Source organism: Cebus imitator, unplaced genomic scaffold, assembly GCF_001604975.1.
Source record: "Cebus imitator isolate Cc_AM_T3 unplaced genomic scaffold, Cebus_imitator-1.0 Scaffold538, whole genome shotgun sequence".
Lineage (NCBI taxonomy): Eukaryota > Metazoa > Chordata > Mammalia > Primates > Cebidae > Cebus > Cebus imitator.
Window position 1 is genome coordinate 1,421,809 of NW_016107853.1, and position 14,998 is coordinate 1,436,806.

The 14,998-nt window shown below is 51.4% G+C and overlaps 2 protein-coding genes across 4 annotated transcripts in view; one reads left to right on the forward strand and one right to left on the reverse strand.

Moving 5' to 3' along the window:
• DRC3 (dynein regulatory complex subunit 3) overlaps nt 1-14,998 on the reverse strand; it is a 43,357-nt gene that overhangs the window by 25,192 nt on the left and 3,167 nt on the right. For 2 of the 3 annotated variants that reach the window (XM_037733594.1, XM_017514834.2), the window contains 3 exons: nt 10,340-10,516; nt 5,155-5,271; nt 862-1,028 (listed from right to left, as the gene is read on the reverse strand). In XM_037733594.1, coding sequence (XP_037589522.1) covers nt 862-1,028; nt 5,155-5,271; nt 10,340-10,499 — 444 coding nt within the window. In that variant the 5' untranslated portion in view covers nt 10,500-10,516. Of the gene's footprint in view, nt 1-861; nt 1,029-5,154; nt 5,272-10,339; nt 10,520-14,998 lie in introns of all 3 variants that reach the window. The other variant, XM_037733595.1, reaches the window with a different exon arrangement.
• On the forward strand, nt 7,315-7,694 carry LOC108293461 (brain protein I3-like). Its single transcript, XM_037733596.1, has one exon. It carries the CDS (start codon nt 7,315-7,317, stop codon nt 7,645-7,647), a length of 333 nt encoding a protein of 110 aa, XP_037589524.1. The 3' UTR covers nt 7,648-7,694.

Here is a 14,998-nt window from a genome sequence, read left to right on the forward strand (position 1 = left end):
CCATCTGACAGATGAGGAAACTGAGGCATAGAAGGCTTGATCCTTGGTTGGGTTTAGATGTTCCTGTCTGTCATGCAGGGCAAACTTCCAAGACTACACTGCTTCCGGGGTTTGGTCCTGCTGGACAGACTTGAATGCAGGTCACAACTTGGTGCTTGACTCTCCCAGGCCACTCATCTAAGCCACCATGGCCTGCAGCTAGGATCTGAACCCAGGCCATCAGACTGACCTAAGCAGAAAAGCAATCTTTAAAGGCTACTGGATAGCCCCCAGGGCTGGTGGGCTGCAGAAGTAGGCCAGGAGCCATCTGATGTGTCTCCCCTGACACAGGACCCCTTGTAGCTGCTGCCACACCCCCAGCTGTGTCCACTGCCACTTGTGCACACCCCTAAGCCTCAGGTGCCCTCCCACCACCTGAGGCTCAGGCTCCTGTCCTTGTTTTATTGTTCCTCAGGGCACTGGCTTCTTGTCTCCTTGTCTTGGCTATGGGGGTGTGTGTTGGTCACTCCAAAGGGACCACATCTTGTCTCTCTGTTTCCAGTGAGCACAGGACATTTGCCCAACACCAATTGGTACTTGCCTCAGCAAATGTTTGGTAAATAAGCCTAAGACTCAGGGAAAGAACCGCCACCGATGCGGAGGTTGTAAACTAGTGCCCTCCAATGAATTTTGTTGGGTTAAGCATGGTGTTTAAACATTAGCAAATCCCTTGCGGAGTAATCTGGATTCCTGGCTTTTCCAGGAAAATGGGAAGATCTGGAACACACAGCCTGCACTCCCTCTTACCACAGACCCCCACCCAACCCACGGTGCTCCAAGGCCCTGCAGGTGTGCGTGAGGGCGGGTGGGGCGGCCACTCACGTTCATCATGTTGTCAATCTGGTTGTTGCCTAGCGACAACACCTGCAGCTTGACAAGGGCATCCAGGGAGTCAATACTGGAGATGCGGTTGTTGAACAAGCTCAGGTCCTCCAGGTTCACCAGTGTGTCCAGCCCCTCAATGGTCTCAATGTTGTTGAAGGACAGATCTGGGAAGAAGGGAGGGCTGTGAGGGTCTGCTGGCTGGGTCAGGGGATGGGCTATCCTGAAATAAAATCATCAGGGCCATTGAGTGCCCTGTGACCCAGCACCAAGCTGCCAGGGCCAGAATTTGACGTACTGTCTAACAGTTGGTGATTTTTTAGAAGCCTGGTGTGGATTCTTTCCTGCAGCCTCAAATGTTCACCACCCTCTCCTGTTCTGCCAATCATCCTCCTGGCTGGGGACATTGGGCAAATATCGGTGTCTAAGCTCTGTCACAGTTCTGGGAGGAAAATGCTAACCCACAGGTCTGAAGCAGTGCCCTTGAGGGTCAGGAGTACACAGTGGTGGAGGGTCCCCTTTCCTTCACACCTGTGACATTTTAGCAAGACCACCTTCTGTCTGCTTTGCGTTTACCAGTTTATCAAGCACTTATGTATATCCTCTGACAGCAGCCCTGAGTGTAGTTTGGAACTTCTCTCCTTGTTTGAACATTTGGGAAGCAGAAACCCAGAAGGGCTTGGTGATTTGCCCAAAGCCACACAGCTAACCACAGTGGGGCCACAGTTCATCTAAGGCTTCTCCCTGGACATGTGGCAGGTCAGGTTCTTCCAGCTCCATCACAGCCGTCTCAGGCTCCCTCATCAAAGGTAACCTCAACCCCAACCGAGACTTTAGTTCCACATCTTTGGGAATAAAAAGTACCTTCCCCTCCTTTTTTTTTTTAGACAGGGTCTCACTCTGTTACACAGGCTTGAGTGCAGTGGTGCAATCACAACTCATTGCATCCCTGACTTCCTAGATTCAAGTGATCCTCCTGCCTCAGCCTCCTGAGTAGCTGGGACCACAGGTGTGCACCACCATATCCAGCTAATTTTCCAAAAAATTTTATAGAGACAGGCTCTCACCACATTGCCCAGGCTAGTCTCGAACTCCTAGGTTCAAGCGATTCTCCTACCTCAGCCTCCCAAAGTGCTGGGTTTATAGGTGTGAGCCACCATGCCAGCCCTAAAAGTACTTTGTCCCCACTACAGGTTTTCAGGGTTAGTTGGCAGGTGGGGCTGTTATCTTGTCCTGGAACACCAGTGGCCTAGAGGCCAAAAATGGGCATTTTCCTGGGCTTGGAAATATGAGCATGATAACCACAGTGATCACATTTAAAAGGTGATTTGGGGCTGGGCACGGTGGTTCACACTTGTCATCCCAGCACCATGGGAGGCTGAGAGTCAGGAGTTCAAGACCAGCCTGGCCAACATGGTGAAAGCCCTTCTCTATTAACAATACAAAAATTATGGGGGTGTGGTGGCACGCGCCTATAATTCCAGCTACTCAGGAGGCTGGGGCAGAAGAACCACTTGAACCTGGGAGGCAGAGTGGGCCAAGACTGTGAGATTGTGCCATTGCACTCCAGCCTGGGTGATGAAGTGAGACTTTGTGTCAAAAAAAAAAGAGGTGTTTTGGGAGATGAGTTTAACCACATCTTAATTTAGCCTCCTCCACATATGAGGGGATGCTCACCTGTTGACATTGAGACCAATGATAACTCGGTCCTTGTTCTATGCCAGGCCCTTTAAGTGCATTATCTTGTTTAATCTTCATAGCATAGATATAATCATCCCCATTTTATAGATGAGGAAACTGAGACTCAAATGGGCTTCACGGTAATATGCTCCAGGTAGTACAGCACTTAAAGAAACTGAGGTTCAGGCCAGGTGCGGTGGCTCACGCCTGTAATCCCAGCACTTTGGGAGGCCGAAAAGGGTGGATTGCTTGAGGCCAGTAGTTCAAGACCAGCCTGGTCAACATGGCAGAGCCCCGTTTCTACTAAAAATACAAAAATTAGCCAGACATGGTGGCACATACCTGTAATCCCAGCTACTTGGGAGGCTGAGGGATAAGCAGCACTTGAACCTGGGAGGCAGAGGTTGTAGTAAGCTGAGACTGTGCCATTGCACTCCAGCCGGGGCGACAGAGCAAGACTCCATCTCAAAAAAAAAGAAACTGAGGTTCACAGAGTGGAATATCTTCTGCAAAGTCAGTATGTTGGCCAAGCTGGGATTTGAATGGGGGTCTACCTCCATTCTTCCTTTCTGCACACTTCCTTTCCCACTGTGCCATGGGGTTCTGTTCTTAGGAGGCTTGGCCCACCCCCTCGTGGTATGCTGGCGAGTGTTTACCAATGGGGGTCAGGGAAAGCCCTGACCTGTAGTGCTTGCTCATTTCCGTGGTGTAAACACTCCCACCATGGCCAGTTTCCAGCTAACAGCGTGGCATCCCTGGAGGCAGAGTTGAGAAGAGATGTGTACAGCTAGCTGTGGGCAGCCAGTGCTAGCCAGCTCCAGCACACCCTCAGCCCTGTGCATGGGTCACCAGCAGAGCCTGTGCATGTCAGTGTGGGTGGTCATACTGAACCATGGGAGTGCCACCTCCCTGCCCCCCAACCTCAGCACCCCAGGGACCCAGCTCTTCCTAATGTGGTTGGGTCCCTGGGCGCCTAGTGCCATGGCTGGACAAAGGCCAGCTTCTGACTATACTCTGAGGGGCCCTGTGACCTCTTACCAGAGCCTGCCCTCTCTACTCTAGCACCCTCATCCCAGGGAGCACCAGCCATCAGTCCACATGATCTTTGGAAGCGTGGATGGCCACTGCAAGGGGTCGGGGAAATGAGCTGACTGGGAAGTGTGTGTGCAGGGGTTCCCAGTAGTAGGAAGATAAGCTTTTGTCACGGAGGGAACTAAGACCAGTATTCAAGTTTCTCTCTGGGTAAGCAGACAGGGGGCTGTCATGGGGCTCGGTGGTACTTGCTTTATCTCTGAGAGATAGCCAGGCCAGGGAGCTCCTGCTTAAAACCATGGCATTCAAGCAGCCTGTGCAGGGCAGACCTTCCTGGGGAGGGCATGGCTCATAGCATGGGCTGGCGCACGCACCTTTAGGACAGTAAGGCCTACTGTCTTCATCTCCTAGAGAGACCAATGACTTCTGGCACTGCAGATGGGCCACTGGGCCCAGGAATCAGCATTAATGGGTGCTAGGGTGCAGAAAGGTGAGAAACCTGGGACTAGAGAGCTGGGCCCAGGTGTCAGAAGACCTGGCTGTGGTTTGCTTCTGCTACCTGTAGCACATGATTCCATCAAGCTGGCCAGCCTCCCTGAGCCTCAGCTGCTACATCTGTGAAATGGCAGCATAACCCTCCCTGTGGGTTTGCTGTGGGCTTGCTATTGTCAGCACAAAGGAGGCTGGGAGTGTCTGGCAAATTGGAAGGCTCATGATGCCTCAGGGTTTCCTTGTTACCAGGAGACCACCTGATAGGCTGGAGGGAATGTGGGCTGTGAGGTCAGACAGGCAGGGGCATGAGTCCCAGCTCTGATATTCTAGGTTGTGCAGCTTTGGGCAAATGCCTGGGGCTCTCTGAGTCTCTCAGCTCCTCTTCTGTAGCTTGGGATTATAACAGATGTCCAATTTTTAGGATTAAAATGAGGTTAAACAAGACAGTGCATGAGGAGCTCTCAGGCTCATCACCTTCTCACTGCTAGGGACCCACTGCCCCTCACCAGATGTGAGGACGCCCCTACAAGGCCAGCAGAAGGAACAGCTCATCGAAACCCCCTGTGGCCTTGGCAGTGAGGCCTGATGCGGTGCTGTAGCCTCAGTTTGCTCATCTCTATGATGGGGATGCCATGTGAACTGAAAGACTCACATAGAAAGCATATAGGCCCCACTTAGCATGTAGTTAAGTGCTTGATACATATTAGCCTCTGTGGTGATTATTCCTGGTTTGATCTGGGCCCCACCAGCCAATGGTTACCTGTTGATGGTTACCTGAGTCTAGATTAGACAGAAGTCCACAGCTGCCCCTTTGTGCCCCACCCAGACTGAAAGGCTGAGCAGGTGAGAGCAAAATATTCTGTGGTACTGTGTCTAAGCACATCTTTGCTGCATTTTGCCCAGCACAAGCCCTAGGCTTTTAAAAAATAGCAGCTTTCTTGCTCCCAGCAGGCAGAGCTTCTGCCGTACGCTGGCTAATGATGGGCTGGCAGCGGAGTGTCACACACAATTATTGTCTCCTGGGAAGGCAACAACCTTGGCAGGGTGTCACCTTCGATTAGGGTGGACACACACAGGAAAGGGCCTTACCCAGCCAGACCAGGTGTGTGAGGTTCTCCAGGCCCTCAATCTTCTCAATGATGTTATTGTCCAGCTGCAGCTTCCTCAAGTTCTCAAACTGCCAGAGGTTGTCTATGCGGAGGATGTCTGAAATAATGGAAGGAGATTTTAGCCTCAGGTTAGGGTCAGAGTTTTGTGCCAGTGTACGGGAGGAGTGAGGCAGAACCACACAAAAGGGCTCTACAACTCTTCTGCCCGGCCCTGGAGTACACAGGCGCCCTTGAGATGTAGGCTGAGCATCGAGAAACACTGTGTCCCTGTGGGTGGGCGGGTATCAGTACTACCACCCAAAGCCACAGGAAGACCTCGTAAGTTTACTAGGGTGGGGCTAAGAACTTGTTGGTGTTGGAGTGGCCTAGCCCTGCTCTGGGCAGGTGACTCACTTGTGCTGTCTCTGGGGCCAGGCCAGGGCCTCTCCAGGAGGCTGGTACACCTCGGGACACAGGACAGTCAAGGGCCTTCCTTCCACAGTGTGACAAATAGAATGAAAACATGTGTCTCTGTTGGTGGGAAGGTTGATCACCTTGTTCAGCCTTTTTGAGGGTTGTTTGGCAATGTTTACTGAAATATTTAAAGTCTGTGTCCTTTGACCTACAATTTCTTTCTTTTTTTTTGAGACGGAGTCTTGGTTGGTCTCCAGGCTGGAGTACTACAGTGGCGCGATTTCAGCTCATTGCAACCTCCACCTCCTGGGTTCAAGTGATTCTCGTGCCTCAGCCTCCTGAATAGCTGGGACTACAGGCGCACACCACCACACCCAGCTAACTTTTATATTTTTAGTAGAGATGGGGTTTCACCATGTTGGCCAGGATAGTCTCGATCTCTTGACCTCATGATCCTCCTGCCTTGGCCTCCCAAAGTGCTGGGATTACAGGCATTAGCCACCATGCCCGGCCTCTTTCAGCCTCTTTTTTTTTTTTTTTTTTTTTTTTTTTAAGACAGAGTCTTACTCTGTCGCCCAGGCTGGAGTACAGTGGTGTGATCTCAGTTCACTGCAACCTCCACCTCCTGGGTTCAAGCAATTCTCTGCCTCTGCCTCCCAAGTAGCTAGGAATACAGGTGCCGACCACCACCACACTGGGCAAATTTTTGTATTTTTAGTAGAGATGGGGTTTCACCATCTTGGCCAGGCTGGTCTGGAACTCCTGACCTCATGATCCGCCCACCTTGGCCTCACAATGTGCTGAGATTACAGGTGTGAGCCACCGCGCCTGGCCTCGACCTACAATTTCTCTGCATGGGATCTGTCTCCACACTTGTGTAAATGTCCAAAGAAATCTCTCAGGCACGTAAGGGGCACAAAAGCTCCCAAATGTCCATATGTAGGGGATGAGATAAGGCATCCATGTACGAATGAGGCAGGTTCCTGATATCATAGAAGTGCCTGGCCCCTGTGGCCCGTGAAGACCACCCATGCCAGCTACACAGCAGATTCATTCCATTTGCTAAGTAAGCCAGTCAGAGTTTGGTTTCTGTCACTGGCATCCAGAAGAGTTCTGACTAACACAAACGTATAAGTAAATAGGTACTGTATATGTAAAACTCTAGAGGCCAGACTTGTCTGCCAGCTGTTCCCAGAAGCCACATATAGCTCTATTGTTTATATTCTCCTTTTTTCCATATTTGCATTTGTAATGATTTCTAAAATTTATTAAATTAGAGGATGCTCATTAAAAGAACTGAAATAATATAGAAGTGAAAGGAGTTTTAAAAACTGGTGCTGTGGCCAGGTGCGGTGGCACACACCTGTAATCCCAGCACTTTGGGAGTCTGAGGCCGGTGGATTGCTTGAGGTTGGGAGTTCAAGACCAGCCTGGCCAACATGGAAAAACACTGTCTCTATAATAAAAATATAAACATTAGGCAGGCGTGCCTGTAGTCCAAGCTACTCAGGAGGCTGAGGCAGCAGAATCGCTTGAACCCAGGAGGCAGAGATGCAGTGAGCCAAGATCACGCCACTGCACTGCAGCCTCGGTGACAGAGCAAAACTCTGTCTCTAAATAAATAGAAATAAAAATTGGTGCTGAGGTGTTGTGCCTTACAGGAGCCTGAGCTGGCCAGTCTGCTGTATCCCTGCCATGTCCCCCGCTGTGTCCCCTGCCAGGACCGACTGAGCTGGGCTGGGCTGCCATGGACCACAAGCTCCTGCTGCAGGAGTGGCTGCCCACCTACAACCTAGGGGCCGGCCAGGGCGATGGCGCGTGCAGCCCGCATGGCTATGGCGCCATCCTGCTGCCCACCCCTTCCCGCTGCCTACCCTCCCCTTACCTCATCACAGGGATACCCACCCACCACCCCAGGGTCTACAACGGCCACAGCCGGACTATTACTCAGTACCCTGCCAATGCCATCATCATCATGAGAGGCTGTCCCGTCCGCAGGGTCCGGGTGCTGAAGGACTGCTTCGCTTTCCTAGGAATCCTCCTGGCCATCATCCTGTTCCCCTTTGGATTCATCTGCTGATTTGCCTTGAGGAAGCAAAGATGCCCCAACTGCGGAGCAGACTTCGCTTAAAGGGACCACCATACCTGGCTTTCCCACACCCAGCTCTCTGTTTCTCATGTACAACAGTTTTATTTGATTAAGCTTCAGGGCTGTTTTATAAAGCGAGGTGGGACAGATGAGGCATGTGGGAGCTGCAGTTTCCTGGAGCATGGAGAGGCAGCGCCACTGCTCCTGAGGTTAATGACAACTCGATAAAGCACTGCTTTTATGTTCTGCAGTCTTCAATTTGAGAACGGTGAGATATGTTTTCAATAAATGAGATTCATACCATTAAAAAAATAAAAAATACAGATTGGTGCTGTTAATGACCACATGGTCCAGCTACAGCTTCAATATTCATTCAGGGGGGCAGAGCCTGCCGTGAGGTTGTGAAAGTCCCAGTGGGAAAGTGGGGGACCCCCCAGCTCTCCTCCCTGCACCCAGGTCTGGGGAAGACAGGGTTCTCTGACCCAGGCCCTGAGGGGCCCACTGCCCTTCCCCTAAGGCTGGATTGCTGCGTTGCACCTCCCTGGGTTCCCAGGGCTGGGTGGGACTGGTGCCTGTTCTCCAGCTCCCTGTCTGTGGCCAGATTTCCCAGGATGATACTGGCCACAATTCCCACCTGTGCTTCCAGGGTGGGGCCAGTTCTGCCCTGGACTCCCAGCCACCTCCTATCCCTGGGTTGGATTTTCCAGGTGTGTTTTCTGGCCCTGATCTGACAGCCCCCAGCGGCAGCCCTCCCCCGGTGGCTCCGGCACATCGGCTGCTCTGCCACACACACCCGCCTGCTGGCTTTTTCCTAGGTGTCAGCAGTTCAGGAGGAAAAGCCAAAACAACATGACAAATCAGGATGTACTTGGCAGTTAGCTCTAAATGAATTACCAGCATGACAGGACTGCCAAAAAGCCTATGTAATCTTCAACAAAGACACTGAATCTGCCTCCGTGGTCACCACCTCAGCCAGGCCTGTGGTCACCACTCCCTGGAGCACAGCAGTGGCTGTCTTACTAGATCCTTGCCTCGGCCCCTGGCCTCCACAGTCTATCCTCACGCAGCCAGCAGGGTCCTGTGAAATCCTAAGTACCATCCTGTCCCACTTCTGCTCAGGACCCTCCTGGGGTCCCTGCCTCACTCACTATAAAAGCCAAACACCTTCCATTGGCCCCAAGCTGACACCAGCTGACCCCATGACCTCCCTGACCTGTCTCCACACTGGCTTCCTCAGCAGGGCTGATGAGGTGGGTCCAGCCTGCCCCAGGACCTTTGCACTGGCTGCTCCACTTTCCCCGGTGGATCTCCACAGCGGCTCTCTCCCTCACCTACCTCAAGTCTTTGCTCAAGTGTTATCTTCTTGGTGAAGCCCCTAGCCACCCTATAAAACATTGCACCCCACCCTCAACTTCCCTTTTCTCCTCTCCTTCCTTTTTTCCTCCACAGCACATGTTACCTTTAGCAGATTGTATTATTTTCCTTCTTCATTTTATTTCTTTGTCCCCCACCAAGTTGAATGTCAGCTCCATGAGGACAGGGCTTTTTATCTTTTTGTTCACAGTTGAATCCCTAGTGCCTAGAACAGCACCTGGCATGTAACAGGCAGGTGCTCAATACTGGCTGCATGAACCTTAGGTCGGGGAGGGAAAGCAGTCAGCCGCAAAAGCCCCTTGTGCCACAACTGTTCTGTGTCCCGTTTCAGGGCTACGGCTCAGGGACCTCCCTGCTTGGGTCATCAGCCCTGGAGGCCTGTGGGCTTCATGGGGCTGTGCCTGGGCCACGCCTGTCTTGCCCACTGTCGTGTCCCTGCTCTGGCAGCCGGGCTGGGCCGAGGCAGTGTCTTAGCACTCCCTTGTTGTTGCCTGGATGCCGGCCAGCCTAGGGGCCCCAAGACAGAGCAGGAATGTGAATCAGACAAGGTCACTCTGCTGTGGCCTTGCCTGCACGTGATACAAGGGGGCTCAGGATCCCTGGCCGCCTCTCTCAGTGCTCTTGTGCTGCCTCTGCCTTGACTTACTGTGCCGCAGCTCACTGGCCTTCCTGTGTGAGCCAGGCACTGTGCAAGTGTTGTCTCACCTTGTCCCCCCACCCAATGCTTGAGACAGGGATGACGGTCACCCCATTTCACAGACGGGACATTGAAGCAATAAGGGTCCACCTGGTCCTGAACCACATCTTCCCACCCCTGAGGGGCCTCCCTGCCTCATGGCCTGTGCCCCTCCTGCCACCAGCCCTTGGTCACCCCTTCGGTGAAGCTGCTTTCTCAGTGCCCGCTCTTCCTCCTTCTCCCACACTTCCTACCCTCTGCTCCTGGCTACATGGGACTTCCTAGGCTCTGCCTGCCAGGGACCCCCACTCCAAGGACACCCACATGGAGTTGTGTGATGGAAACAGCATAGTCTTGGAGGCTCGCTTAGATTTGAAGTGGGACAATTTTATCCTGTTTTCTATTCTTACATAGAATCAGGAGTGTTGTGGATATTCAAATGATGAAGACACTAAGTAATGAAGCTTTACAAACATCTGTGCTGCTCCTATGCCTTGTAACCCAGGTAGGCCCTAATGCTGATGGGGGAACCTCCACCATGGACTTTGCATGAAATCCTGGAGCTTGAAGATGGAGCAGAGAAAGCCCGGGAGGCCCCACCCTGGCCACCGCCCCTGAGCCTTGGATACATACTCCGGAAGTCCAGCTGCAGGGATAGGACATCCTTGAAGAGGATGCCCTCCTGCTTGGCAAGCTCCCCGGCCTCCTCCTGGGGGCCCTGCTCCCCAACAGCCAGCTTGAGCATGCCATCGTCTATCACCCTCGGCTCCATCGAGTCGTATAGCCGGTTCATCTTCCCCGATGTTTTCCCTAAAAAACACCACATTCCTCCTTCACGGTCTGCTTCTTTTTTTTTTCTTCTTTTAGTGCAATGGTGCGATCTCAGCTCACTGCAACCTCTGCCTCCCGGGTTCAGCAATTCTCCTGCCTCAGCCTCCCGAGTAGCTGCGATTACAGGCATGTACCACCACACCTGGCTAATTTTTGTATTTTTGGTAGAGACGAGGTTTCACCATGTTGGCCAGGCTGGTCTCAAACTCCTGACTTCAGGTGATCCGCCCACCTCGGCCTCCCAAAGTGCTAGGATTATAGGCATGAGCTGCCGTGTCCGGCCGTATACGAGGTTTCCCCGTATGGTGCTGCTGTGGCCACTGACACTGAAGAATGCCCCCCTCCCAGCCCTGGGCCTGCTGTATCTCGGGGTTTGTACATTTGCACCAAGGCTGCTCCAGGGCTTCCTGGCACCCACTGGGCCTGTCCACAAGGTTTCATCCCTTGACCCTACAGCCACAGCTGGGACCCTCCCTGGACCCACTGGACTGGTATCCACACTGGTCTCCTTAGCCTGTGATCTTGGCTCATCTTACGACTGTGGCCCTGTGTCAGGCCTCTGACTTTGTGTGCCCATCCTCATTTGGGTTTGCGGGTATCAACCCCTGACTGTGCTCCCTGGGTATCCCCAGGCAGGCAGGTCAGCCTGCAGCTCCTCTTCCTTGAGCACCTCACCCCTCCAGGCAGTTATGTGTGTACGCCCCCTACCACAGCACAAGCTTTCCCTGGTGCAGAGGGAGCCCCTGACCCAAGCTGACCATTCATGTCCTCCCCGGGGCAGATGTGAATTTGAGGCTGCAGAAGGAGAGTGCTCACTGCAGCTGGCCGCTTCAGCTGGGGAGGAATAGGGAGCGTGGACTGACTGGGCACATGGTTAAACAGAGAGCAAGAGCGGGAGGAGGCAGATGCACAGAGAAAAGCAGAGATGGGAACCTGGGAACCTGGGAACCAGAAAACAAAAGACAAAGGACAGACAGACCGACGCAGACAGAGGCTGCCTCCTTCCTGTTGGCTTTCCAGTCCCTAATGTTCCTAAGTCCAGGCCTCATGAGAGTTTCCTGTTTCTCATATGAAATCCTCTTTTACTTAAGCTAGCTCCAGTAGGTTCTTTTTTTCTTTTTTTTTGAGACAGAGTTTCACTTTTGTTGCCCAGGCTGGAGTGCAATGGCACAGTCCCGAATCACCACAACCTCTGCCTCCTGGGTTCAAGAGATTTTCCTGCCTCAACTTCCCCAGTAGCTAGGATTACTGGTGTCCGTCACCACGCCTGGTTAATTTTTTTTGTATTTTCAGTAGAGACGAGGTTTCAACATGTTGGCCAGGCTGGTCTTGAACTCCTGACCTCAGGTGATTCACCCACCTTGGCCTCCCAAGTGCTGGAATTATATGGGTGAGCCACTATGTCCAGCCTCCAGTAGGTTCTGTTGCTAACGGTCCAAAGGGATTTGGCCGAGACAGCACAGCACAGGGGGATCTGTAGACTCGGTCAGTCACACTGCGAGGCTGACCCGAGGCTGCTGTTCCTGACTGGACCACATGCTCATCCTTACCAATCCTCTTGGTGAAGACATCCAGGAGGGACATTTCCCCCTGCTTTCTCCCCCTGATTCTTGCTTCCCTGCTGGCCCTCCTTCCTATCTTTGCCCACATGTCTCCCCAGCGCATGGGCCTCCCTGAACCTCCTGTCCTTCTGCCCTGCTGGTCCCTGATGCTAGGCAGCCCCTGTGCTCTCCTTTTCATTCCATTCGGCTGGAGAGACTCCTAGTGCAGGGCTGACGGTGTCCGCTGAAAAGGCAGGTTGGGCCATACAATCCTATCACCTGGTCTTAAAGACTTCCCTTTAAGACTGCCTTCCTTTCCTCCCCGACCATCCACCTGGATGCAGCTTCTGTAAATACACATCCTTTGCCCTGAACTGTCCCTCATCGAATGTCCCTATAAGCTCTTGCTTCTCTTTTGCTCACAGGAGAGGCATAACCTTCACACCCTTCAGCCCCTACCCCTTCTCCACCTGTGCCTTCCATCCTCCCAAGACCTTGGTCCTTTTCTTCCCACTCTTTCCAATCTGTTTACACCGGCTCCGCCTCAATGAGGTGACCGATTCCACCCTCAAAGACAGTTCCAGACTTTGGCCTCTCTCTCATAGCTCCCCACTCTTATGCAATGGTTTCCCCTAACTTGTCATCAGCTTGTCTTTGGGGGAATTTTAATGTGTTATGTTTGACTGATGTTTTCTGCAAAGTGTTTGGCCTCTTCTTTTTTTAAATGGTGCTATACTTTGGGAAATGACTCTTAATTCTGATTTCAAAACTTATCCCTCCTACTTCATCAGGGCCTGCTACCCTTGACAGATCAAGCTTGCTTTCAGTGAAGCCCAGCAATTGCTGTGCCAGGTAATATGGGGTTGTTATTACACATGCTATTTTGTTAAGTATATCAGGGCAGGATTTGGATCCTGACTGTGCATCTTTGGTAACTCACTTCACCTATCTAAACCTTGGCTTTCCCATTGTAAAAGGCAGGTAATTCCTCCCTCCTACATGTGTGAGATCATGTATTTAGTCCACACATGTGTACTGAGTAACTGCTACATGCTGTGAATAAAACAGATGGATTTTACCCCTGCTTCAGGCATGAATCAAACAATAATACAAATATTTAATTACAAACCATGATAATTTGTAGGTGTAGGGAACTATGAAATCATACATTAGGGGCACCTGGCTGGCCAAGGAAGACAGGGCTGATCTCAAGGCCAAGTAGGAAAGAGGGAGGAGGTAACTTAATAGCAAGGCCCTTCAGGTGGGAGAGAACAGACATGCTGCACTTTGGCTGAAGTGATGCAGGGTTGGAGAGGTCTGCGGGAGTTTTGTTATTGTCTTAGAATCCCTGGAAAGCACTGAGGGCTTAATAAGGTCAGCAAAATTAGCCAGGCATGGTGGTACATGCCGAGTGAGGCGGTAGAATCACTTGAACCTGGGAGGCAGAGGTTGCAGTTAGCTGAGATCGCACTATTGCACTCCAGTCTGAACAACAAGAGCCAAACTCTGTCAAAAGAAAGAGAGGGGGGAGGGGATGGAAAGGGAGGGTGTGGTGGCTCACGCCTATAAGCACTTTGGAAGGCTGAGGCAGGCGGATCACAAGGTCAGGAGTGCAAGACCAGCCTGACCAACACGGTGAAACCCCGTTCTCTACTAAAAATACAAAAAAAACATTAGCTGGGTGTGGTGGTGGACACCTGTAATCCCAGCTACTCAGGAGGCTGAGGCAGGAGAATCGCTTGAACCCAGGAGACAGAGGTTGCAGTGAGCTGAGATGGCACCACTGCTCTCCAGCCTGGGCGACAGAGCAAGACTCTGTCTCAAAAATAAATAAATAAAGGCAGCAACATGATCAGATTTTAGTTTTTAAGTAGCTCACACTAGCAGCAGTACTGAGAATTGCCAAAATACTGAGGTGAGAGATGGCTAGGGTGTTGGTAACGTGGGTGTGAGAAATTTCTAGACATTTAATTTATACGTAGGGCTAATAATCACCAATATCCAGATAAGAAAACAGAAGCTACTTAGAAAGGTTAAGAGAGAGATCCAAGTTGGCTGATCACTAGCAGCTTGGGATTGTAGCTCCCACTGAAAGTGCAGAGAACGAGAGGACGCCACGCTTTCAGAACAATTTTTGTTGCTCACGCACCAGGAGATTCCCAGCGGAGGAGCCCCACAGGTCGCCAGCGCAACTCTTGCGGCTGGCGAGGCGGTTTTGCCGCTGCCTTGGTGCGGCGGTTCTTGGTGCAGAGTCAGAAAAGCACCATCAATCATAACGCCACTGTTTTGGCCGGCGCGGTGGGTTGCTCAGATTTTAGCGCTAGGAATCAACAAGTTGGACGTCCATTCAGAAAAGACCACAGATGGATAAATCTATAACGAAGGGAAGAAACCAGCCTAAAAATGCCGAGAATACCCAAAATCAGAACGCCTCTCCCTCTACAGGGGATCACAGTTCCTCATCAGCAACGGAACAAGGCCTGATGGAGAAAGACTGTGTTCCATTAGCAGAAGCTGGCTTTAAAAGGTGGATGATAAGAAACTTCTGGGAATTAAAAGAACTTGTCCTAACCCAATGCAAAGAAACTAAGAACTTTGAAAAAAGGTTTGACGAAATGTCAACAATAATACACAATTTAGAGAGGAATATAAGTGAATTAATGGAGCTGAAAAACACAACACGAGAACTTGGCGAAGTATGCATGAGTTTTAACAGCTGAATTGATCAAACAGAAGAAAAGATATCAGAGGTTGAAGACCACCTTAATGAAATAAAACGAGAAGACAAGATTAGAGAAAAAAGGATAAAAAAGAACGAGCAAAGTCTCCAAGAAATATGGGACTATGTGAAAAGACCTAATCTATGCTTGATAGGTGTACCTGAATGTGACGAAGAGAATCAATCCAAGCTGGAAAATAC